A 26426-nucleotide genomic window follows, 5' to 3' on the forward strand; every position below is an offset into this window, starting at 1 on the left:
TAGTGTTATCTTCCAAACCATCTTTTTTGTTTGTTTTTTGTTTTGCATAAATTTTCCTGTTTGAAACTCTTAAGGGCTCTTTTTATTTCCCACATGTTTCCTTTTCTAAGTCAGTGTCCTGTTTTTTGTTTCAGGGATGTCTTTCTGAGGACTTTGTTGTCTTCTTTATAAAGTATTTTCAGTTTTCTACATTGATGTCTTTCCTCTGATTTCTTTTTCTTCTTCCTCCCCCCACTCTCCTACCTCCCCTCCCGTTTATTTGCTTAGGTTTCTGTTTTTCGTGTGGGAAATTTTCTTTGCAGTTTTGGTCTTCCGAGGTGTTTCAGAGCAGTGAAGTGTTAAACAGCTTCTTCCTGCCTCCTCTCCCGGCGGTCCTCTAGGTTGGGAGTCTGGGTTTTGGAGAGTACAAAGATGGCATCACCCAGCTGTTCCTCACAGCAGTCCTGCTTCCTGGAGTGCCGTGATGACGGCACTAGACCTCCGCTGGGCTCGCCGTCTGCCTCTCCAAGGACCAGGGTGCACCTCCAGTCCTCCGTGTTCTGTGTGAAAGGTTATCACTTGAGGGTCTCTGGATCCTACATTTACGCACACAGACCTCCGCCAGGTTGGAGCTCGGGAAGGTATTTAATGGCTGTCAGCTGCCTGTCTGGGTCAGTGCAGATATCACATATTTGGCAAATACTCTTCCGCATCTGTAGTTGGAGTTGTTTCCCACTTTCTTCATTAGATGTTGTTGTTTCATTCTGTTGGGGTCTCAGGCACCAGAATGAAGTAAGTCTTTTTTTCCTGGAAGTTTCTGAAAATTTCTTTCAAATCCAAGTTGCTCTTGGCATTTTCATAAGTTCCAGTTTTTACTGTCATTTATTTCATAATTTTTGAGCACCTACTAAGCATCAGACATGATGACAATTCTTACAAGTCCTTACATTCCCTAATTATCCTTGATTATGGGATTTTCTTCACAGTCCCGCCCCTCATTTTGTCTTTTTAAACATTTGGATCATGGGAAAGCCTCCTCTGCAGCCATGATGATTTTGGAAGTTCCTTTTCACTGTGATCAGAATGCATTGGATTAATGGTCCAAATCATATCCTCAAGATCTAAATCTTTTAGAGTCACTGTCACTTTTAGAGACATATGCTATGGAATTGCACAGTAGAGTCTCAGTGGAAGTGGATTTATGAAAATGTAGTTATAGATGTTCAGCCAAAAAAAGGGCAGAAGGACAAACAGAGAGAGAAAGAGAAAACAAATTATGCAAAAGGCTCTGGGCCACCTTTCACCCAGTGAAAGGATGCAGTGAAATAATGTAAAACGAAGAAATGGCATCAGTTGTTCCCGCAGTGGGTCTCAGTTCCCGCACACCTCACCCAGTGTGAGCAGCTCACAGTGTGGAGTGTGAGCCTGGTGTTCATGATACTAATCCTTTGTTCAACAAGGCCCCTAACTGCAAACACAAACTAACTCCATCTGGTGCTCGCTAAAGGAACCGTGACCTTTCCTCCCACTAAGGGAATAGCAGTCAGTATCAGACATGTGGCACCGGAAGATGGTCTTGTGGCCACTGGTGGGCACCTTCAAAATACACTTTTAAGGGTAACTTAGACTGTGATTTCCACCTTGCATCCTGATCCTAATTGTTATTAAATTACATTCCTAAAGTCAGCAGAAATATATATTTATAAGACCTGTGCTCCTTTTCTGTTATCAGAGCCATTGAGAGCACATGGTCACTGTCACCTAAAATTCCTTCCATTTTCAGTTTCTGAACTTCCGCTGGGTAGTTCAGACTTAGATCAGGAGCAGCAGTTCCTTAACCGTTTACTCGGCCTTAAAGATGAAAATGTTGATGGGGGTAGAGGGAACAGATTGGGGAATTTCAGATGCTGTTCTTAGAGTTGAATGAAATTTACAGCTTATAAACTTATGAAAACTTAGAAATATACTAAATATTTAACAATAATTATGATACAGCTACCAATCAACTAGAAAAGACGACCAGCCAAAGTGGGCATCAGCCATAAACTGAATGTTAGCCTGCTTACAACACACACCCACCCTTCAGAGCTGACCTCATGCTGCCTCGCTCTGCCTCTGGCAGTTCTGGAATCTGTGGTGTCCCCTGCCCTCATCTGGTCCATTTCAACAAAAGAGTTAGTTCTGATCCCTTCTCCTTTTACCGTTATTCAGATATTCTAATTTCTAGCACATTTGTACTTGTGAGGTCATAAATTTTCCGACACGTTTATATTGTCAGGATGGCTGAAGAGTAGCTTCACCTCAAAGGTTTGAAATTGGAGGCCTTCTTTCAAGGCTGTGCACCAACCCTGAGCCCTCTCCCGCTGAATCTCCGCAGTGACACTGTGATGGAGTCTAATGATTGCGTGTCAGTAATGACAGTCATGATTTTCGCATGGCACTTTCTGGTGTTTGCTCATGTGCTGATGCTCCCGCCTCCTTCTGCCAGGTCTTTCAGAGCTGTCTGCTTCCTCCATGATACCTGAACTACTCACTCCCCTCCACTCCCACCCCCTTTCTTTCACTGTAGAAGAAGCTGATTTTGTGTGAATTTAATGTTTCTGTTAGTTGTATTTAAAGCTGTTTATTTGTGTTGGACTTATCTCTGATCTTACATGCTTATTAGCTTCAGAAGAGATCTTTTGCTTCTTTCACGACACCCAGAGTACAATTTTCTACACATAGTGGAACATTGACACCTTTTTATTTTTTTGTCTGACTGCCCAATTTAGTCATAAGGTCATATTACAAATTTAGTCATAAGGTCATATTGCAAATAAATTAAAACAGTTTATTAAAAATATTTAAAAATCATTTTATCAGCAGAAAGAGGAAAGAGAAGAAGAATGTTGAAACTTTCCATTGTAACACTTTAAAACTAATTTTCAGTTTTTCATTGGTGTAGTTAATGCTTTCTTGTTGAAAATATAATACTTAATCTCTGTAAATTTTACAATACCCTTTGTACCTTCTATATTAATTACCATCATGCGCACATTATACGGAATGCTGGAGTTTAAAAAAAGCGAGGGCAGCGAGGGGGAAAGCCCATTGCTTCTCAAAGCTTGTTAGTGCAAAGCATAGTTGAGCACTTTACAGTTCTGAGTCAGCCCACCTGTATTCAGGTGAATCTCAGGACAGGGATCCTGATTTTTTTACACGGACTGTAAACATTGCTTTTAAAAGGTGCCAGGACCTTGTTCTAATGTGCACTGTCAGATAAAATCACTGGTAATAGAACAAGGATCAAATAAGTCATTGAAAGCTGCAGAGGATACATACAAAAGAATTTTAGCCTTGAGGCTGGCCCCGTGGCCGAGTGGTTAAGTTCGCGCGCTCCGCTGCAGGCGGCCCAGTGTTTCGTTGGTTCGAATCCTGGGCGTGGACATGGCACCGCTCATCAAACCACGCTGAGGCGGCATCCCACATGCCACAACTAGAAGGACCCACAATGAAGAATATACAACTATGTACTGGGGGGCTTTGGGGAGAAAAAGGAAAAAAATAAAATCTTTAAAAAAAAAAAAGAATTTTAGCCTAAAGTTTACCCAAAAAGCCCATAATCATACCTATTAGCAGACATATAACTGAAAGCTGAGTGGTCTGAGTTTTTCATGCTGACTTTTCCTGCCCTCCCTTCACTCTGTCAGTCAGTCGTCTGGAGGAACAGAGACAAAAAGCAGCGACAGGGCCGATAAATCCACACAGTTTATTGGTAGCACCTTATTAACTAGGAGTGTTTGTAGAATTAGTTTTTTAAAAAGCGACTTAAAGGAACATGGAAAGTATATCTTCATCTTCAAATGAGGACTGTGCCACAATAATTTTTTTTTGTTTCAAATGCCAGATGTATGGTGTTAAGACATCTGGAAAGACACTTTTACATGTGCGCAACATCTGATAAATACATCTACTACCCTGACACTGAAAATTAAGCCAATGAATTAAAACATTGATTCTCTTTCTTATGTTTCATCCTCTATATTGTGAAAAGAAAGAATTTGGATGCTTTTTCATTTATTAAAAAAGGAAAATAACTTTAGAAACTCCATAGCTAACTAAGAATTATAGAAAAAAGGGTAAGTAGGGTGAAAATTAAGGCTCAAAGATATTATGACAAAATTATAGGGGAGAAACCCTATTTTTGCTTTTATTTCCACATAAATGTGCTTTGTCATAAATTCTAAGTAAATATAAACTATGTACATGAAAGTTAGAAATGCTAATATATGTAAATATACTCAAAATATATATATTTATGAATGTTATATATGATTGAATATATTGAATGCTTATGATTGCATTAGCATTAGGTTGAATGCTAATAGTTCAAATAGCTGTTAATAGTTGTTTTCTACTTACTAAGTATATTACTTAACTTGCTTTTTATCAGTCTCCCCACCTAGGAAATAGGAATCACAATACCTACTGTTTAGAGTTATTATGAGAGTTAAATGCTGTTCTACACCAAGGGTCAGCAGACTATGGCCTGTAGGCCCGATCCAGCCCACAATCTGTTACTGTACAGCTCCCAAGCTAAGATTGGTTTTTATATTTTTAAGTAGTTGAAAAAGCAAAATAAGAATAATATTTCATGACAGGTGAATATTATATGAAATCGAAATTCAATGTCCAAGGCAAAGTTTTGTTGGAAGCCAGCCACACTCATGCATTTATGTATTGTCTCTAGTTGAGTAGTTACAACGGAGACAGTGTGGCCTCCAAAGCCTGAAGTATTCACTCTCTGGTCCTTTACAGAAAAGCTCGCCAACCCCTTTGCATACGAAAGTGCTTTGAACAATGTCTGGTATATACTCCCACTAAACAGATGTTAGTTATTGTCATGAATATTATTAAACTTTATATAAAATAAATAACACTCATCTAGCCAAAAATACATATCAGAGTCTGAAAAGTTTCGTCATATATTGTTCCTGAAAATAAGACTAAACAAAAAGGGAAGATACCTATTAACTATATGACATCATTATCACTCATAAGTAAAAGATAAGAACGCCAACAAACACACACATAGATACAGAGATTAGATTGGAAGAGGGGAGAGATAAGAGCAGAAGGGGTGATAGGACACACGTGTATGGTGATGGATGATAATTAATCTTTGGGTGGTGAACATGGTGTAATCTGCACAGAAATCGAAATATGATGTACACCTGAAATTTATATAACATTATAAGCCAGTGTTAACTCAATAAAAATAGCAATAATAAAACATTTTAAAAATAAAAATAAAAGCTTTATATAATGGAATCATTAATTTGACACTTTGCAAAATTTTGGGCTAGAATAGCCTATTTTTTTAAATGCCACTAGGATTACACCTTATAAAAATACATAGGTTTTCTTTAATGGATTTGTTTGTTTTTTTTGACATATGAACGAATACGTTTCTAACTGTGATTAAAAGCAAAACAAAAAAACGTAAAGCAGCCTTAGGAATGTAATACACCAAGCTCATTTTACAAGGAACTTATTTTCAGAGAATTTTGTATATTCCTTATGAGAAAATTCTCAAGCCAACAGGTTACACCTCCTTTCTCCTTAATTTTCTTGTTATTTTATCCCTTTATCTGCTGTTTACTGCTGTCCTTCAGCTCCAGACTTACTCTGATTCCCTATCTTCTCCATTTTTACCTACTGTCTGATCCTTCTCAATGGAAATTCTAGCCATATGCCTGCAGTCCTTGAAGGGTAAAAGAAGAGGAGAGAAAAGGCTTAGGAGCCAAGAATTAATGACAAGAACTTCAGTGCATGTGACCATGGATGGGTGAGGACAAGTGGTACCCCATTGTGCAGGCCACAAAAATGCAGTCCATACAAGTCCTTTGAGCTTATCTCTTTGGACACAAAGCAAACCAAATTCTTATTCTAACAGTGATATCACCCTATTGTGTCCGCCAAAGAATTAGGCAACCACATGTTTGTGGGCCAAACTGACTCATCCTTAAAAAAATTTTGAGGCAATAAAGGAAGTATTTTACTGAATCGCTTTAGCTTATTTCATTTCATCCCTATTTGCCTAGACTTAGACTTTCCTGGCCTAACACACCAGGAATGTGTTCAGATTCAGTCTGATGTACTGATGTGTACATGATTGGTCTGTGTAGATTGAACACATCTTTCTTCGACCTTTTCAGGCTGTTCACAGTTTCCTAGCTCAGTCGTATCATCCAAGCCTGTTTTCTTTTTAATCCCTTACCTCTATATCCCCACAGACAATTTCTGTTTCTCTTTATCCAAAGTCTTCAGCAGTTTGGCCAAGTCACTATTCATCAAGTGGACAAGCGAAACAAAAGAAGCTGAGCTTCACATACACTTTGCTCCTTGCTAACAGCTCTAGTACAGCTTGCAAAATACTTTCCCAGATTGAGCTGTGGCTTACAATTGCCAAGCTAACGGGTATAAGAACTGGAGTTGGCCTTAAGGAAAAGACCCATTGGGAAACTGAAATTTGATTTTTGTAATGAAGTGGAACTGTTTTCTAGGTTAGAAATGTCGAAGCTATTTAATCTGATTTCACACATGCTCTAGAAAACTTCTTTGAAATACTCAACATTCAAAATGACAAAAAGTTAGTAAGGAAAATTTAAGTGATGGTTTATAACCTCAGTAAATAAGAGTTCATACAAATCCATAACGAAACATTAAGAGGAAAAAACATGAGCAAACAATTTTCATTGGCAAAGACATGAGCAGACAATTCACAAAAAGAGAAAATGCTACTGATTAGCAAGTCTATTGGAAAATGTTCAACCTCACTGATACTCAAAGAAATTGGAACCAAGACAGTGAGCAATCATTTTTTTTACCCTATGTCATTTGATGTATCATTTCATGCCACGTGTAATTTGATATGAAAAAGATTTTGAAAGGATAGAACTCTCTTCTTTAGAGAGAATAGTAGAATGAGTCAGTGCACGCGTAACTACAGGGTGCATGTGAGTTTGCCTTTTCTAGAAAGCTATCTGATAGGCTGCTATCAAGAGCTTTTACAATGCACTTTGATAGGCTGTTATATAGAAAATTTTATGAAAATCTTATACACAAAGTTGTAAGTTATAGGCTATTTATAATAGTGCAAAAAAAACCCATTTTACAACAGGGATTTAGTTAAGCTCACTACAACTTTATGAAGCGATTCAAATATTTATGAATTTTAAAACAGGAAAATTCTTAAGATGTAATGTTGAAAACAAAATATAGGATTTAATATCTTATATACAAGATAATCACAATCTTTTAAAACTGCACTGATATAGTAGCCACTGTTCTCGTGTGACTAATTTTAATCAGTTAAAATTAAATAAAATTTATAAGTCGTTTCTTCAGTTGCTTTGGCCACCATTCAAGTGCTCAGTAGCCATATGTAGCTAGTGGCTTCTAAATTGGATAGTGCAGGTCTAAGAATGATTTTCCATTATCCCAGAAAGCTCTTTTAGACAGCACTGATATCAAATAACCCCCAAAACTGTGCATAGTTCAAAGACTGGAAAGAAAATAAAAACAAAAAACAATAGTCTTATGTGGGTAATTCAACCATGGGGCGTTTTTCTTTCTCTTTTATTCATTTTCCTACTCTTTTATTGTTTTAGTTTTCTGTCATGACCATATGGTGATTTTATAATGGAAAAAATCATTGAACTTTATTTTAAATAATAAAAAAAGTATAAAAAATGAATACAAGTATTGCTTGGAGAAAGCCAACTAAAATTTACTTTTTTTTTTTTAAAGATTTTATTTTTCCTTTTTCTCCACAAAGCTCCCCGGTACATAGTTGTCTATTTTTAGTTGTGCCATGTGGGACGCCACCTCAGCATGGCTTGGTGAGGGCTGCCATGTCCGTGCCCAGGATTCAAACCGACAAAACCCTGGGCTGCCAAAGCAGAGCACTCGAACTTAACCGCTCGGCCACGAGGCCGGCCCCTAAAATTTACTCTTTACAGTTGAACTATTTTTGTTGCTGCTATTAACATTCAGGTCAGATCAGAATTTCAGAAACTCAGGTCCTTAAGGAATGGGGTTATTCAGTCTTGGAGGAGTTTGCACACAACTGCAATTCAAAATGACCACGCTTCCATTTCCTCTGTTTACTGTCCACATTCCCACACAAGAGGTCACAGTGCAGTTTTTGGCCCTAACTTGTTCCCTGGAGCCGACATTAAATGTTTACTGTGCCTTACTAGGGATGCTCCAGGAAAAGAAGAATCACTGTTGTCTATGGAAATAATGTCTTTTCCTCTTTGTTGTGCATTTTAAGTTAATTTGTGTCTAGTTCTGGCTAAATCCAGCAAAGAGATACTAAGTGGACCTCAGCAAATGGGCTGTTTCTACAAACAAATGACCTTGGATGGGAACATACACTAATTCAACCAAGTTGTGTCCTTGGCCTTTTGACTCAGTGCTCATGGATCCCTTGGGGTCCAAAGTTAGAGTCTACCCACTCAAGTATCAGCCATGTTCTGTAGATCTGTCTAGTTGTTACCTTGGTTCTTTTGATGGCTGGCTCAGTACATGGCCACCAAGTTGGTTGTTGCTGAAATAATATTTCACATCAATGGGGATATAACCCAAGGAGTTTATGACATGTTGGAGTGCTAAGTAAGTTATTGTTCTGTCTAAACTCTGAAGGTAAATCTGTATCTTAATTATGCAAAAATGTATAAGTCTTTTCAAATGCGTTCCGTTAGAAACTAAAATTATAGCCATCAACTTAAACAGGAAATATGAGAGGAACTGGTGCTCAAGAGATTCAGGCCAGAAGAAATGCCCAATTAACCAGCTAAGGGAAATTGTCTGGTGCCTGGCTATTTAGGAGGGTGAGGAATTGCAGTGAAAGTGACAGCATATAGGATTTACTTTGATGGTATGACAGAACAATTTTTTTTTTTTTTTTTAAAGATTTTATTTTTTCCTTTTTCTCCCCAAAGCCCCCCGGTACATAGTTGTGTATTCTTCGTTGTGGGTTCCTCTAGTTGTGGCATGTGGGATGCTGCCTCAGCGTGGTCTGACGAGCAGTGCCATGTCCGCGCCCAGGATTCGAACCGACGAAACACTGGGCCGCCTGCAGCGGAGCGCGCGAACTTAACCACTCGGCCACGGGGCCAGCCCCATGACAGAACAATTTTTAAAAGGCAGAGGGTGTTGTGGTGGAGGACAGTTGCTTTTGGCCGTGAAACATGGCGTCAGAGAGCAAGGAGGTGGTGATCTCTCTTGAGCCACTAGTGGAACTGCCCCAAGATGATGACACAGACTATTGGGTGTGAAAGGATTCAGGAAAGGGGTGGGGGGTGGGGCTAGAAGGTCAGTGAATTGAAAAGTCAACAGTGTGAATACTCAAGGCATTAAACATCTGAATCCTGACTCAAAAAGAGAAGGAATTTATGTATGTAATGTAAGGATAGACTTTGGATCACTGGCATGTAAGCATAAAATTAGTAAGATATGGAGCATAGAGTCATTGGCAAGGAGAGAGATCTATGTGCTATAAAATAGTCTCTGAAAGGATGTTGCTACTTGGTCACTTGATGGAACTAAACTACTAGAACATGCTAAGGAAGTTTTCTTGTCTTCTCTAACTTCTAGGACTGTGGGCTTCCACCCAGAGAGGGTTCCACATGTCGTGTATTCTCTCGCTCATGTTGAGGCTCTCTGCTCTCCTTAGTCCTGGGGCGTGTGACTGTCTCTCCTTGACCCTTCCCTCTTGTCTCTCTGTCCTCCTCTTTCCCTCCTCCACATCTCTCCTATGATACATTCTGGTTTCTGCCAGTTCACTTTACAAGGTCCTGTTCTCTGATCTCATCTCGTTGTCTAGAAACCTTAGACATGGAGGTAATAGGAAAATATGTTCTATTCCTTTGCTTCTCTAAACATCCTGTGCAGGTAGAATATATTGACTCACAGGCAGAAATTATAATAGTAAACCCTGCGGGAGCTGTCTTCAAGCCTAGAGAGTATGCCAGATTTGATCTCAAATAATGACTTGCAAAGATTTGCAAAAACTAGGAAAATTGTAGAGGAAATGATATCTGTCCAGCTGAGTTTGGTGTCCTTATCACTTCTATTGCTGTTGTCTGATTTGGATAGCAGACGTGGGATGGCTAGGGAGCTGTTTTTAATTATTTCTCATTCCAGCTATTCCGTTTATATACAGTAATGCATTGCTTAATGACGAGGATGCATTCTGAGAATTGCGTTGTTAGGTGATTCCATCGTCATGCGAACGTCATAGAGTGTGCTTACACAAACCTAGATGGTATAGCCTACTGCACACCCAGGCTATGTGTTGTATGTAATCTTACGGGAGCACCTCCTGTGTGCATTCATTGACCAAAACATCATTATGCGCCACGTGACTGTATTGTATGTGTTGTTTTCTTAGTTTACTCTGGGGTTGAGGGTATTGAACATTTTAGAGATTTTGAAGATACTCAAAGAAACATTCTAAGTGAGCAAAATTGACCTGGATGATTTTCCAGTTTCTCATAAATCAGATGTATCTGGATTTGAGATCATGAATAGATTAACTTTGTGCAATTCCGGGGAATAGAAAGATTTCACTGGATTTATAGTTTGGCCAGAGATTTGAGGTAAGCGAATTGTCTAACCAGGAGGTTCGTATGTAGCAATTTTGCCATCTCTGATAGTGGCTACCATTGAAAGCTACTGTGTGCTGGGGTCGTAGCTAAGAGCTTTGCATGCGTTGTCTCATTCTGTCCTTCCAAACCCTGGGACATATGGGGAAACTGAGGTTCCATCACTTGCCTCAAGTCCTACGGAGTATTTAAGGCAGAGCCACGTTTCAGACCAAAGACTCTAGCTCACAGCCCTGTTCCTTCCCACTCACCGCCCCCCTGCCCCCCACAGCAAGAGCTGGGCACAGAGCGTGTTTTGAATTCTCCTGGTGTTGACATCAGATAGGACACATAACAAGGTGACGCTGCTGGAGATAGAAAGTTCAGACACACCAAACTTTTTCCTAAATAGTTGAGGGAGGGAAGAAATATGCAGGAGGCCAAACTTGCAAATTTTTTTCATCAGGCTTTAAAGTTATTTGTCTCATGAGTTGTTGCATTAATTTACCCAATTGACCTATGTAAGTGAAATAAATACCTGAGAGACTATATTTCTAAGTCCTTGTTAAGGATGTGAATTTTTCAAAGCATCCAGTGTTTGATAAACTATAAATGATAGTAATTTCAATTCAAACTTCACATTATCATGGTTATTACATAAAAAGTCAACTAGTCTTACTCTTTTAAAATAATAATGATGTTTAATAAAGTAAATTATAAGGTGTCTTTAATGAGTTATGTCTGAGAAGAAATAGTGAAGCTTAAAAGTGAAGAAGCAATAAAAAGTATTTACAATGTAGTGTCGTCCTGGAGCATAAACTCCTGTGTTCTGATGCTGTCCTGTCCTGATCAATTTCAGAAGCAGAAATGGTACCAGTAAAAACAGTACCCGGTGTAGGTGTAAGGTGCCTTGGCTGCCCGTTTTTCATCACGGGCAGTGTATAGAAAGCAGCCCTGCCAGCTGCTGAGCATTAAAATTGAGTGTGAGTGTGGCCAGCAGATGTCTTAACCTGTAACTCTGAAGATCTAGGTTTAAAAATATTGTAAGACATAAGATAAGTTTTTCCCTTCTGAATAATCTGTTACTTCACAGACACACTCTTGTATCCACTCTATGTCTGTGTATCTGGACCTCATTTGTCCAAGTCTTGTGTACGGCTTTGGCCTTCTTTTTTAGCAGACAGCTCAGAGAACACAGAATCACAGAATTGTGAACACAGAAATTATGAACACAGAATTGTAGCCATCTGACCAGCTTCCTGCATCAGTCAGTCAGTTTGTGGATCACACAGACCAGCTGCGTCTTTGATACTCAAAGGGATCCCAAGCCCTGGGAAGCTTCATTCTAGGTTCTCTGGGCTATACATCCTACCTCCAAGGACAGCTGACAACAACTAATAGATGGCTATCAGGCCCTCAGTAGTGATTCAACGGTCCGCACACTTATTTCTTTAGTTTTGCATTTAAGGGCTGCATTCTAGATCTTATGGGGAATATAAATCAACATGGTTTATCAAGGTATTGATAAGAAAAAAATGTCAATAAGGAGGGGCAGGCAGGTCGGTGACTTCTAGCCTGGAAAAGAATTAAGGGTCTCAGCCTAAACTGTATTCTTTGCTAAGAAAATAAGTGGGTTTCTTTTTAGAAGAACATGTGTTTATTGGCAAAATAATGAGTTGCAGAAATTACAGAAATGAATGTTCAAATCTCTGGTTTAATGCTGAATTTTACCAGAGCGAAGTAGCAGCTTGGCGGACACAGGTGAGGAACGACAGTCCACTGAGGAAACTTGATCTGGCTGTGGCAGCGGGGCTGCAAAGTGTATAAACATGAAATATCGTCCCTTCTGGCCCATTGCTAATTTTTTATGCTGAGCTTTGGGCCGGGTCACAGCCTGAAGAAAGCTAGCTTCCAAGTGGGGTCTTGGGCCATGATGTCCACTGGATCTGGCCTTTTCCTCGATGGGAGCGAGGCTTGCACATGACCCAAAAGGAAAGCACTGGCCTCCTCCCTCCAGGCAAATACTTGCACCTCAGTGAGCCACACTTGGGTTGTCCGATGGGGTTTCCTGTTGGACTTCCCTACCTGCCAGAATTGGGAACAAGCAGACACAGAGACCCAGCAGGTTATTTTAAGAGTAACAGAGGCTGGAGTTCTCCATGGAACTCCAGCCCCCACCATAAGATGCAAATGAGGAGGAAATGTTTTTGCATTCTCAACACGGAGAGTTTTCTTACTTAATGCCCAGGGTACAGAGATCAGAAGCCTTTGTAAACCATTTTATACAAAATTTTCACACATCTCTTCAAAGGGTTGTGTGTTTAAATTCCCCTTTGCTTTTTTCTTTTAAAGATTTTTTATTTTTCCTTTTTTTCTCACCAAAGCCCCCTGGTACATAGTTGTGTATTTTTTTTTTTTTAGTTGTGGGTCCTTCTAGTTATGCTATGTGGGACGCCACCTCAGCATGGCTTGATGAGTGGTGCCGTGTCCGCGCCCAGGATCCAAACCAGAGAAACCCTGGGCCGCTGAAGTGGAGTGCACGAACTTAACCACTCGGCCATGGGGCCAGCCCCCCCGCCTCCTTTGCTTTTGCTCTCCTTTCCTCCTTGTAATCTCTTCATCTGTCAAGATTCAACTCAAAACTACCTTTTTTTTCTTTTTCTTTTTTTTTTGGAGGAAGATTAGCCCTGAACTAACATCTGCTGCTAATAACCAAAGCAATCTTGAGAAAGAAGAACAAAGCCAGAGTTGTCACACTCCCATGATGTTGAACTATGTTACAAAGCTATAGTAATAAAACAGTATGGTGGGACTAGCCTGGTGATGTAGTGGTTAGGTTTGCATGCTCCACTTTGGTGGCCCAGGGTTCATGGGTTTGGATCCCGAGTGTGGACCCACATACTGTTCATCAAGCCATGCTGTGGCAGTGTCCCACATACAAAATGGAGGAAGATTGGCAACAGATGTTAGCTCAGGACCAATCTTCCTCACCAAAACCAAACCAAAACAAAACAGTATGGTATCGGCGGAAGAATAGACACGTAGGCCAATGGAACAGAATAGAGAGCCCAGAAATAAATCCATGCGTATATGGTCAGTTAATTTATGACAAAAAAGCAAAGAATATACAATGGGGAGAGGACAGTCTCTTCATAAATGGTGTTGGGGGGACCGGCTCCATGGCCGAGTGGTTAAGTTCGCATGCTCCGCTGCGGTGGCCCGGGGTTCGGATCCCGGGTGCAGACATGGCACTGCTCATCAGGCCACATTGAGGCGGCGTCCCACGTCCCACAACTAGAAGGACGTGCAACTAATGATATACAACTGTGTACAGGCAGGGTTTGGGGAGATGAAGCAGAAAAAAAAGATAAATAAATGGTGTTGGGAAAACTGGATGGCCACACCCAAAAAAATGAAATTGAACCATGATCTTACAGCATACAGAAAAATTAATTCAAAATGGATTGAAGACTTGAATGTAAGATGTGAAACCATCAAACTCCTAAAAGAAAACATAGGTGATAAACTCCTTGTCATTTGTCTTGGTAATGATTTTTTTTTTTTTTGAGGAAGGTTAACCCTGAGCTAACATCTGCTGCTAATCCTCCTCTTTTTTGCTGAGGAAGATTGGCCCTGAGCCAACATCCGTGTCCATCTTCCTCTGCTTTGTACGTGGGATGCCTCCCTCAGCATGGCTTGACAAGCGGTGCATAGGTCTGCACCCGGGATCCAAACCAGCGAACCCTGGGCCACTAAAGCAGAATATGCAAACAAGTGCTGCGCCACTGGCCTGGCCCCTACCTTTGCTTTTTAAACCTTTCTCAGTCAGAACTTTCCTTCTCGTGTGACCCCAACCTTGTCTAGTCACCACTTTTTTGGACCCATCACCTGGACCTATAATTACACATTGACGCTCCTGTCTTCAGTTCTGCAGGACACAGGCCCTGCCTCCAACACACTGTCATTTCGACATCTAACAAACCCACACTGTGTGTCTACTGAATGATGAAACAAAGAATAGGACAGTGTGTGCTGGAGTGGGAGGAAGGAGCCAGCCCAGGCGGGCTCAGGGAAGGTTTGCCTGGGGAAGTCAGATTGATCTGAGCCTTAAAGGATTAGGGGTGGGGACAGCATTAGATGCCATGGGTCAGGAATGTGCAGTCACGCTTGCATGACACTGGTGGCATTGAGTCCATCTGTGTGGAGAAGAGAGTGTTTGTGAAGAGTTCAAACTGAAGATGTGCACTGGGTCAGGCTGTGCAGGCTTTTGCCCTGCAGGCGGCATTAGTCAGTCAGGTGTTAGCGGGGATTGTGTAAAACAGCCTGTTTTCTGGAGATTAGAGATCTTGAGAATCAGTTTGAGATGCTGAAGATTAGAGGTGTCAGACCCTTCACCAATGGCTTGAGCAGAGCTTTTTCTGATGACCACGCAAGGGAGGACACTCAGCGGTCACACTGTTCTGCTTGTGAGTACAAACAGGGGAGCAGGTAGCCTGTCCCTCCCCGGGGCCAGGGATTGGGGTGAATGCTTCCCAGTTTAGTGCTCCACCTCTTCACTGGTTCCAGCCCGTGGGAGGAGTGACTTAATTCATCAGAATTGTCTTGGTCCATTCGAGCTGCAATAACAAAATACCATAGACGGGGTGGCTTATAAACCACATTTATTTCTCACAGTTCTGGTTGCTGAGAAGTCCAAATGAAGGCGGCAGTAGATTCGGTGTCTGGTGAGAGCTGCCTGCTGGTTCTTGGCTGGCCATCTTCTCGCTGTGTCTTCACAGAGCAGAAGGGGCAGGGGAACTCTCTGGAGTCACTTTTATAAGGGCACTAATCCCATTCATGGAGGCTCCACCCTTATGCCTAATCACCTTGCAGAGGCCCCACCTCTGGAGGTTAGAATTTCAACATAATGAATTTTAGGGGTACGTAGACATTCAGTCCATAGCAAGTGTGATCTGAGCAAGACTGACATTTCCCTGCCCACATATACTCCAGAGCGACGGCCCGGAGACCAGCCAGGCCACTGTGCTCACTCACTCACCACCTGTCCTGGGGTCTGTGGCCTCTTTGCTGTTCCGTCTCTGTGAGGGGCAGAGACCAGGCACGACCTACTGGTGGCAGGCCCGCCTGGTCTCTGCTCCCTCTCTTCCTGCTTTCTTCCTGGGGCCACCCTTTACTGGGAGAGACACGTGCTTTCGTTTAGGAGAAGTGCTGGGTGGGGATGACAAGAACAGAAGTCTCTTTGGCCTCAGGCGTAGACCAGGCCCCCCCTGTTAGCAGGGAGCCCTGTGTTTGGGATGGTAATAGTCTCAAAACTCCAGAGAAGGAGGTGTGATTAGCACCAGCCCCCAGATGGCCTTTAGATGTGCGTTCAGAGGTGACTGGAACCTCATTGTTGATCGTCAGCCCTACACAGCCCTACACGCGTCTCGTACCTTGCTATTTTCTTTTCCTCCTTGAAACCTCATGCCCTGGCAAATCACTAAAAAGCAAGTGCCGCAGAGTCTCCTGGGACACGCTGCTCCCTCATCGACAGCAGTCTTTACTGAGCAAAATGGATTATGCCTCATGCTCTGCATGTTCCACCACCTTGTGAGGCATCGTGAAAATCTCATTTTGTCCATTTAGGATTTAGTCCAGGGGCTTTGATATGGGGCATGTCACTTTGTAAATGTTCTCCCATAGGCAGAAAAAAAAGGCACAAGGAATTTTCACTGAGGAGTGAAAAACAACTCATATAGCATAAAGTAAGAATCTTAACTCATCTTATTTGGGAAGGACGGAAAGAATGAAGCCAGCACAGTTAGCTTTTCATCACAGGACTCAGACTCAGCTGGATGTGTGACTTGTACTTCTTATCCGGAAAATGGGAGAGAGTGCCCCCCACCGTGTTGTCGGCCTGCCTCTGCAAGCTTTCTGCACCTTCCAGCTCAGAGTGTGTGTGCTCTGTGGATCAGCAGCATCGCCTGACCTGGGAGCTTGTTAGAAATGCAAACTCCTGGGCCCCGCTACGGGCTGAATCGGAATCCATGTTTTAACAAGGTCCCCAGGTGATTCATAAGGCACGTTAACTTGGAGAAGCGCATCTGCAGGGTAGTGCTTCACAAAGTTGAGTGTGCATTGCAGTCACCCAGAGGGCTTGTTAAAACGTGGATTCCTGGGGCCCAGCCTCTGAGATTGAGTTTGGTAGATCAGGTTAAAAACCCAGTAATGCTGATGCTGCTGGTCAGCTGCCCACTTTGTTGCCTCTAGCTTTCCCCTGAGTTAGAAGCTCAGGCCCCAGTCCACACGGAACATGGTAAATGGGGAGATATCCAAGAGCAGCCCCAAACTGCATACACCAGCAAAGCTGCAGTGGGACCAGGCCAGTCAACGGGCCTGCCTCCAGCATGGCCCTGAGCACCCCAGCACTGAGCACGGAGGGATAGCCACCTAGGCAAGTCATCTCTGGAGCACGGTACTGGGCTCAGTCCACTCTCCTGGCTACTGTCCCGCAGGCTGGTACGAGTCCTCTCCCAGCAGACGCCATCTGGAGCTTGAGGGCTCCTGTCCAGTCTTGAAACTCTTAATCAGAGAGACCTCAAATGCCTCCTTGTGCATTAACTCGAAGTCAGGACCTCTCTCCCTTTTCCTGTCTCCACCTGGGATCTAGCCACTCACCCTTGAAGGACTCCAACCAGAAAGGCCCAAAAGAGGGCCATGACCCTTGGGAGCCATCACGCCCCTCCTGGAGAATGCCAGGTACAATGATCAGTCTTTCTAATGGGGAGTCAGTGATTGATGCCAAGGCGTACCTAACCGCCCTTTAGACAAGGCTTCTTTGAAGATCACGATATGACTTTGTAGAATTTCTCTAGCTGTAGGTGAGAAAAACAAATGTTAGCTCTCCCACCAGGGGTGGGACCAGGGTTGTCACTATCTACTAAACGTTCTTGAGATCCTTTTTTAATTCTTTCAGTTATTAAGGCCTTTGCTTTCCTTCAGTCCTGAAATTTTCAGCCTATAAAATCTCAGGCTACGAGATATCATTTCCTAGTGAATATTGTTTCCAGGGCTTAAAATTGTACACTGGCAGTGATCACCAGTTAAAGGCAGTAGATAGTAAAGATATGATTTCTTTTTAAACAAATACTTTTATTGCACATTTATAAAATCTGCATAGTTGTATCAAGTGTTCTTCCCTCCCATGATTCCCTCATTAATCTTAAAATTTGGTTAAAACCCAGTATCCAGTCTGGAGCCTTTTAAAAACAGTCAACAGGGTATAGTTCCCTCTCTACGTAGACATACATATAATTTTTTTTTTCTTTTTACAAACCCGCATCCTTTACTTTTTCAAAGCAAAAAAGGGTAAGGGCATCAAAATGTTCTTTTGGGCCAGAAGCAGCTGTAGACATCTGTTTTTGACAATTTTCAGATGCTAGAAAATTTTACCTAAATGGTTAACAACGATCAAAATGCTATCTCTAGTCAAGTTTCACAATTCTATTCCACCTAAAGTCCCTAGTGCCTTCCTTTCTTTCACTCAGGACTGAGTATGAGGTTTTCTGGTTTAATTAAAAAAATAAAATAAAAGAGAAGAAAGAAAGCAGAGGCAGCTTTGACTTTTCAGCATCTTACTGCCACATGACCTTATATTCAACCCACATGTAAAAGGGCAGTGGTTCATCAGCAATCCATTTTGTCATCTCTTGTCAAAACCCAGGCAAGGTCTATATTTCTCATCCCTTGCAGTTAAGAATTCTTAAATGTCATCCATATTTGATAAAATAACTAGTAGCTTTTCTTCTGGTTCAGGCTGTGCATGTCATTTCTATGAAAAAGAAATGTATACAGTGAAATAAACATTGTCCTTTGAGCTATGAAGGCATCTTTCACTGTATCAGTCCCACATGGTTCATTGGCATTTAATCATTTAAGCAAGTGTAGGCACAAAGTTGAAAGGTTGAAGATTCGTGGTGATCAGCTTTACCAGATTTGGTAAAGATCTTTTGAAAAATGGGCTTTTCCACTTGATCTGAATTGGCATGCTTTACTGAATAATAGAACAAGATGTTCAGGTTCTAGAAAATTGTGCTGAGTGAGCTGCGTTTCCTGGAGATGTCCTGGAACAGCAGTCAAAGGGTTATGCAGAGGAGGGTTCTTGGCCTTGTAACCCTGCACTATGACCTAGGGAAATTCTACGTCAGGAAGGCAAAATCTGAGCATCACATATTAACAGCTTGAACCCCCAGTCTTAATGGTCGCCCCTCAAACATCACTCATTCATTTCCTTTTAAAGTTTGGGAGGGGACCATATCCAAGTATATGAACTAGAAGTGTTAGTCACATAAGAAGAAACAGAAAAACACAGTTCCAGCTAGCTTAAAAACTACACGGTCCAGGGGCCAGCCCGGTGGCGCAGCAGTTAGGTTCACACGTTCCGCTTTGGTGGCCCAGGGTTCACCGGTTTGGATCCCAGATGTACACCTACAAACTGCTTGTCAAGCCATGCTGTGGCAGGCGTCCCACATATAAAGTAGAGGAAGACGGGCACGGATGTTAGCTCAGGGCCGTTCTTCCTCAACAAAAATAAAAAAGAGGAAGATTGGCGGCAGATGTTAGCTCAGAGCTAATCTTCCTCAAAAAAAAAAAAAACAAAAACGCTACAAGGTATGCTTTGGCTGATGTTTCTAAAAAATCCAGAGGCAGGACCAAGTTCAGGCATGGTTTGACTAAGCAGTTCAAACTAGCTGAGCAGGACCTGGTTTCTTTTTCTCTCAGTTTCAAGATGGCTGCTAGAAGCTCCTGAGGCTACGTGAATCCTCTTCCACATTCTTCGTGAAAGCAGGTTCTCTGTTCCAGAATTCCCAGCAGAAGTCCTGGGGTTAGTGGGGTTAGTTGAACCAATTAAGCTGCTTGGCTAACTGATGACAGTAAACCAGGAGAGAATTGTTCCGAGTGCCTTGGGCCTGAGTTGACAGGCCCTGGTGCCAGGGGAATAAGATGCTCTGGCTTAAACCAGTGCGCTGCCCGTGAGCAGTGGAGCTGGGCTCAGTCCCAGGCAGGCCTCTCCAGAGCGAAACCTGGTCACAACACGTAGGACTAAAGCAGGGCGTTGGAAAGCGTAGTCCACGTGTGTGTCCAGGAAGAAGTGTGCCCATGCACCATGGCTTCATCTCCTCAGGGAAAGGGGTATTTCCCAAATCTGCCGCCTTTATCTGTGACCCGAGCGTGGGAATGTTTTACAAGTGAGTGTGTCTGTGGGAGGAAGAGCTGCTTAAGAGATGTGGACGAAGCTAGGAGGCTATGTAGCTTGTGGCTGCTGACTGCATTTTTTTAAGAGGAGTGATTTGACTCAGGAGTAGCAATCTTCATTTATAAGAGCAAGCTGACTCATTCCTTGAGAACCCATTGAGGTTTTCTGTTACCAAGGTTGTGTCGATGCAAAGAATCCATAACCAATCTATGAATAAAAATTGGGGTGAGTTTATTATGAGCCGGATCTGAGGACTAGCCCGGGGCCTTGCTTCCCCTAGGAAGGAAAGGCATCAAAGAAGTAGGGTGTACAGAGAGGTTGTATACGTCCAACAGTGTGAATCACATATGATCAGAATGTTCTTTTTACAACAGTCACGAGATAGCCTGTCAGCACAGCGGTTCACACAGCAGTTGATGGTCTGGGAGCAGACCACAGCAGATAGCAGATCTGTGGTCTTGAGCTGGGTGATCATAGCAGGTCAGCAATTGATCCCTAGTCTAGGGAGAGATGCTTATCCTTGAGGAAATGCCGATGTGGGGAAGTTACATCTTTCTTTATCTTTAAGCCCATCATTCTTGTCTTTGGGACATCGTAAATATTTAAAGCAGATGTAAAATGCATGCTCAACGGCCACGTCAGGCTCTTTTGGAAAAACAAGGTCAGGCCAAATTAGTTTTACACCAAATGGCTTCCTCATATACTCCAGTATATCCTGTTGCTTACCATTCATTTATCAGTTGGCTTGACAGCATAGCTTCAGGTGAGCACGCTTTCTCACCAGTGCCGAAGGTGAGAATATTATATTTCTGTCTCCAAGTAATTACCGTGTATATCTCCACTGTCCTGTATGAAAATTATAGTGAAACAGAGGCAGACAGTGTGCTTCAATAAATAGGAAATGTATGATCTAAAAATATTTTTTCCATGTGTTTTCTTATCAGGGGATATATGCATTTATATAGTAAGGAGTAATAACTCTAGAAACGTAGATGCACTTTGGGCAAAGAATTAAGTACATTTGTTATGATTGTTTAAAATAGTTAATTGTGAGGCTCCAAAGGAATCAGAGCTTAGAAAATGCAAAATGAAACCTGGTATTTAGTGCTTAGTTCGGATCTTAAGTATTTGGTCATTAATGAATCATTTTTGGTGGAAATTTATGACAGTGTGCCAGATACATGATTCTCTAAGCTTTCATTGTTTTCTCTTAAGGTTGAAGGAGTTATTTCAGCAGATTTATTATGATTATTCTCTTCTGCTTGTCAACCTGAGAGTTTGTCTAATGAAAGCAGGCAATATGTGTCATGAACCATTTACACGTAAACCCTGAAAAAGCTCCTCCAGTCCAGCCCAAGGCTACACCAATCAGATGCATCCAGAAGATGGGTTGGACGTCGGAAGTAGACACAGTTCACAGATTGAGCATCATGTAATTTATGCCTTGTTTTTCTGATGATTTTTTTCAGAACCGAATGGAGGAAAGCAAAGCACTCTTTAGAACAATTATCACGTATCCCTGGTTCCAGAACTCCTCGGTTATTCTGTTCTTAAACAAAAAAGATCTTCTAGAGGAGAAAATTATGTATTCCCACCTAGTTGACTACTTCCCAGAATACGATGGTAAGTCAGCACTCTTCAGCTAGCCCAGTAGCTGGGCATGTATTTTGCCTCCCAAGACTCAGTGCGAGAGCTAACCCATTGCCATCCACTGGTCGCGCCTCTGTCCTCAGAAGCCTGCATGATGTGACTGATGAAGTATGAATTACGGTTTGCCCTGTCTTTTAATGGCATGAAACATTTCATTCCCTAACAATGCTGAAAGTTATAGCAGAAGAAAACAGCTTCTTATATGTTTTGAAATAGGTGTATCAAAGGATGGACCAATCCAATAGTTTTGACCAATTGTGTATCAACCATTGTAGTTCCCTCTGGATCTCTCCTTCATTTGGTGACAGTCTGCCTCTGCCTCACTCTGGAGGGAGAACACAGTTTTGTGGTCAAGAGTCCATGCTCGGAAGTCAATCTACCCATGTTCAGATCCCAGTTCTGACACTTCCTACTTATAGAACCGTGATCAAGTTACTTCATTTCTCTGGGCCTCAGGACCACACTCATAGGATTATCTTGTAGACTGTACTAGATAACGTGTGACATTTTAGCATAATGCCTGACACATAGTGAATATTCAGGAAATACTTACTTTTTGAGGGCTTCATGGCACGATGAAGTCCAGTCAGCCTTAGGGACGGCACCCATCCTTTAAGCTCTTCCTGTAGCACTTAGAATCTATAGCACTCATGTTGGTGCTCATATGGCTTTCATTATTTACTTCCTTCTTATAAACAGATCCTGCCTCCCCAACTAGACTATGAAATCCTGAATGACTGGACATGACACCTAGCCCGTTCTGAGACATACTTGTGACATCTGCACCCAGCCACTCTAAAACAAGTGAAAGAGTCACAGCCACTGCCCTTTAGGAGCTTATGTGGCAGGTACACACACATCTCCCTTCACCCACATACGTACTTGAGTCTAGACTAGGAGTGGCAAACTCTGGCCTCCTACCTGTTTTTATAAATAAAGTTTTATTGAAACAGCCACACCCATCATTTATGCACTCTGTGGCTGTTTCATGCTACAACAGCACAACTGAATAGTTGTGACAGAGATCAAATGGCCCACGAAGCCTACAGTCTTTACTCTTTGGTGCTTTACAGAGAAAGTTTGCCAGTCCCTGGTCTAGATGAATAGTCGTTAAGAAGACAAGCTTTGATTGTGACAGAGTTCCTGCTCTGCCAATTACTGGTGATATTGCCTTGGACAAGTATATTCAAATACCCAGTTTCTTCCTGAGTGAAAAGGAATTGATTGGAATCGTACGTGTAAGTTGCTTAGCACGGTGCCAGGCACAGAGAAGAGCACCAACCCAGAAGTACCTATTATAGAGGAGTGTGCCACAGCAGGAGAACAGACTGTCTTTAATATTAGAGTATCAACATATGATGTCTGGGATGGACATCAGTTCAACAATGTTTTTATGCTTCTAAAAGCTCCCTCAGAACAGTAATTACAGGTTTCCCCCACTATCCGAAAGTAGACCGTCTTAGTGAAACCTTTTGTAAGCCAAAATGGCATAAAACAAACAAACAGTTACCATAATTTATATGGGAAATTTTTTTCAGCATTCCCAGACACAAAAAGTACCCTACCAAAGTAAGTGGAGATAAAGCACAGGTGTTCACAGACACAGTGCAAAGCGCTGGCGGCTTGATGCTGAGATGCTGGCTGTAGTTGCCAGGCAAGGAGATTGGCGGCACCTCTCTGCTGCTGGGTGCGGGCTGCTTCTGTAACAGCTCACTACCAAACAAACGCTGAAAATGCTATTCTCACTTTTCATAAAAGAAATCCTCTTTGGAAAGGGAAACAGCAAAAACAGCGAAGCATCGTAGGGTGAACTTTCGGATAGCGGGGCAAACCTGTGCTTCACAAACCTAAGATTCAGTTTCACTTCATGGCCTTCTCTGAAGATAGAACACCTCAGGGATGGAGTGTGACTCATCTTTCCTTCCCACTTGCGTTTGGTATGGTACTGGCCCATGGAAGGGGAACGTTAGTTTGGGCACGTTTTCAGGTATTAGCAATAGTGCGGTTTTTGTTAGCAGTATGTTCTCATCCTCTCTCCAAGTGCACTTTCCCTTGTGCTTTTGTGCTTTTTTCCTTGTGCTGTTCCTTTAAAAAGAAATACTTTCCTAGCCTGAACAGTGTTTTCACTTTTGCTCCTTTTAATTTGCCGCTGGCCTGCCACCAAGTCATAAATGTCTGAGACTTAGGAATACTGGAAGGAAGTGACTTCATGTGTAGTTAACTTGCCCTCCCACAGCAACAGGCTAGTTCTTTAAGGGCAAGATCTGCCTGAGTAAGATGGGCACGAAGCACCTGGCTTAGACCCAAACACACGTGCTTGCCTCCCACACCTGGAAGCAGAGACAGACTCTTAATTTTTCTCAGATTTTGGTGAGAATCAGCAGGTGGGAAATGACCCTCCGCCCCATACATAGCACCCACCTGTAGGCCGGCGTGTTTTCATGACGTGCTTGCATACGGATGACAGAGAACGGATACAGCACAGCCTGCCCCACGGAGCAGACCCCCTGAGGCTCAGGCTGCTGGCTGCCGTACACACAGCCACATCACAACACTGATTGATTTTCCTGCAATAAAAAAAGACTTTTCTGCGATGGATGTTTGGGGTACTGGTTTTTCTCTGCAACGTCTTCCTATTGTCTTTACATATCTCCTTTGTCCAATAATTTCCCCAGATTCCCCATCACTGTGAGCATTTTCCTTCCAACATGTACCCATTGTGAATGACTTAAAATCTGAAGATGTTTTTTATTGCTAATCTCCCCCAGTATATACATAACACACAGAGGAAACTGGGCCACGGAAAAAGAAAAAAGACACTGATTGTTAGTCACAAAGCAAACGCAGCTGTCATTTCACGAGACTAAAAGCCCTTGTAAGATGAGCTAAGACTGAAAAAACTCTAGGCCCACTCTGCAGTCGCTTTTTAATAATAAACATGTTTATAGTATTATAAATTTCACACTTCCATATTTCTGCACTTACAAGGTCTTAAAAATAATGAATGCCATTTCTGTATTTCTCTTCAGGAAGGGAAATTACCATTTCCACATGGACTTGAATTGCAAAATTGTTCATAGAGGCTGGAATTCTGTTCCTGCTGTGATGGCTATAATGATTTCTTTGTAGTTTATATTTCTTCATATAATGTAATTTATGCTTAAAAACATAACACTTCCGAGTGCTCTTCAGTGAACTTGAGTTAGTTCTGATACTCTTTAGGGTAAAAAAGAAAAAAAAAAAGAAAAAGAAGGTAGACCTTTCTTTCCCAAATAGGGTAAGTACAGAATCATATGGAAGTTTATTCACAAGCCAGTGAGTGTTCTTTTATGAGAATGAGAGGCTTCTCCAGCTCTCACTATCTATTAGTCCTAGTTTGAAATATTTTTTATTACTGGTATGGAATTAGTAACTTATCAATAGTACATTGAAAACGATAGGACATTAAATAATTATATATTAATTTTATATATAAATCATAATTTTCAATTATGGCACTTTCCATTCAGTATGATGCCAACCTTCTTTTTTTTTTTTTTCTTTGAGATTGGCACCTGAGCTAACAACTGTTGACAATCTTTTTTTTTTCCTGCTTTTTCTCCCCAAATCCCCCCAGTACATAGTTGCATATTTTAGTTGTGGGTCCTCCTAGTTGTGTCATGTGGGACACTTCCTCAGCATGGCCTGATGAGCGGTGCCGTGTCCACGCCTAGGATTCAAACCAGCGAAACCCTGGGCCACCAAAGCAGAGCGTGTGAACTTAACCAGTCAGCCATGGGGCCGGCCCCATGATGGCAACCTTCTTAATCATTGACAAAAATTTCAATTCTGGGCACTTACGTCAAAAATTCAAACATTACTCTTGTTTATTGTACAAATGAGAATAATCTATTTGTTTTCACGGCTCTTTCCTCCCAACTTCTGGCACCGTTGGCTCTAAGCTCATAGGGCTAATCCCCAATTTGTAATAAGGTTGATTTAAAAAGTTTTCAAGTTGGCTGTCTGAAACTCACAATGCATTTTGTTAGACATGGTAGTCAGGCCCTCAGTAGAGTTTTCAAAGATTTCTTTATCCCAACCAGGAGATAATAAGAATATTGATAGAAAAAAAACCTTAGCTTGGATCCTGAGAGAATCTTGCCAGAGAGAAGGAAGTGGAGGAGGAGGTTATAGCGTGACCTTCTTCTTTCTTGGTGTAGAACTAACTGGAAAAATCATGGAGGAAATATAGATATGAGGTGCATCAAAGATTGATGTAAGATGGGTGCTCAATACTTCATAGGTGGTAGTGTTTTTCATTAATTTACAACAAGTTTTAAATTAATACATTATAATCTATTAAATAAGTTTTTAAAACAGCTCTATTGAGATATAATTCACATACCATATACTTCACCCATTTTAAAGGGTACAATTAGTGCTTTTTGGTATATTACATTAATTTTTAAAATTATGGTAAAATATATGTAACATAAAATTTGCCCTTTTAACCATTTTTAAGCATGCAATTTAGTGACATTAATTATATTCACAATGCTGTGCAACCATCACTATTCCCAAAACTTTTCATCACCCCAAACAAATTCTGTAACCAGTAAGCAACACCCTGTTTTCCTTTCCCCCAGCTCCTGGGAACCTATAATCTACTTTCTATCTCTAAGAATTTGTCTATCCTAGGTACCTCATATAAGTGGAATGATAGAATATTTCTTTTCTGTCTGGCTTGTTTTACTTACCATAATGTTTTCAAGGTTCATATTATGTTGTGGCATCTATCAGAACTTCATTTTTATGGCTGAATAATATTCCATTGTATGCGTATACTACTTTTTGCTTGTCCATTCTTCTTTTATGGATGCTTGGGTTGTTTCTATCTTTTGGCTATTGTGAATAATGCAGCAATGAAAATCGGTGTGCAAGGATCTGTTAGA

General features: G+C 41.6%; 1 protein-coding gene across 1 annotated transcript in view; it reads left to right on the forward strand.

Annotated features, from left to right (window-relative positions):
- GNAQ (G protein subunit alpha q) overlaps positions 1-26426 on the forward strand; it is a 294413-nt gene that overhangs the window by 262423 nt on the left and 5564 nt on the right. The window contains exon 6 of the mRNA XM_046664378.1: positions 21315-21468. Within this exon, the coding sequence (XP_046520334.1) occupies positions 21315-21468 (154 nt within the window). The remainder of the gene's footprint in view (positions 1-21314; positions 21469-26426) is intronic.

The sequence above is a fragment of the Equus quagga genome, chromosome 6 (assembly GCF_021613505.1).
Source record: "Equus quagga isolate Etosha38 chromosome 6, UCLA_HA_Equagga_1.0, whole genome shotgun sequence".
In the NCBI taxonomy this organism is placed as follows: Eukaryota; Metazoa; Chordata; class Mammalia; order Perissodactyla; family Equidae; genus Equus; species Equus quagga.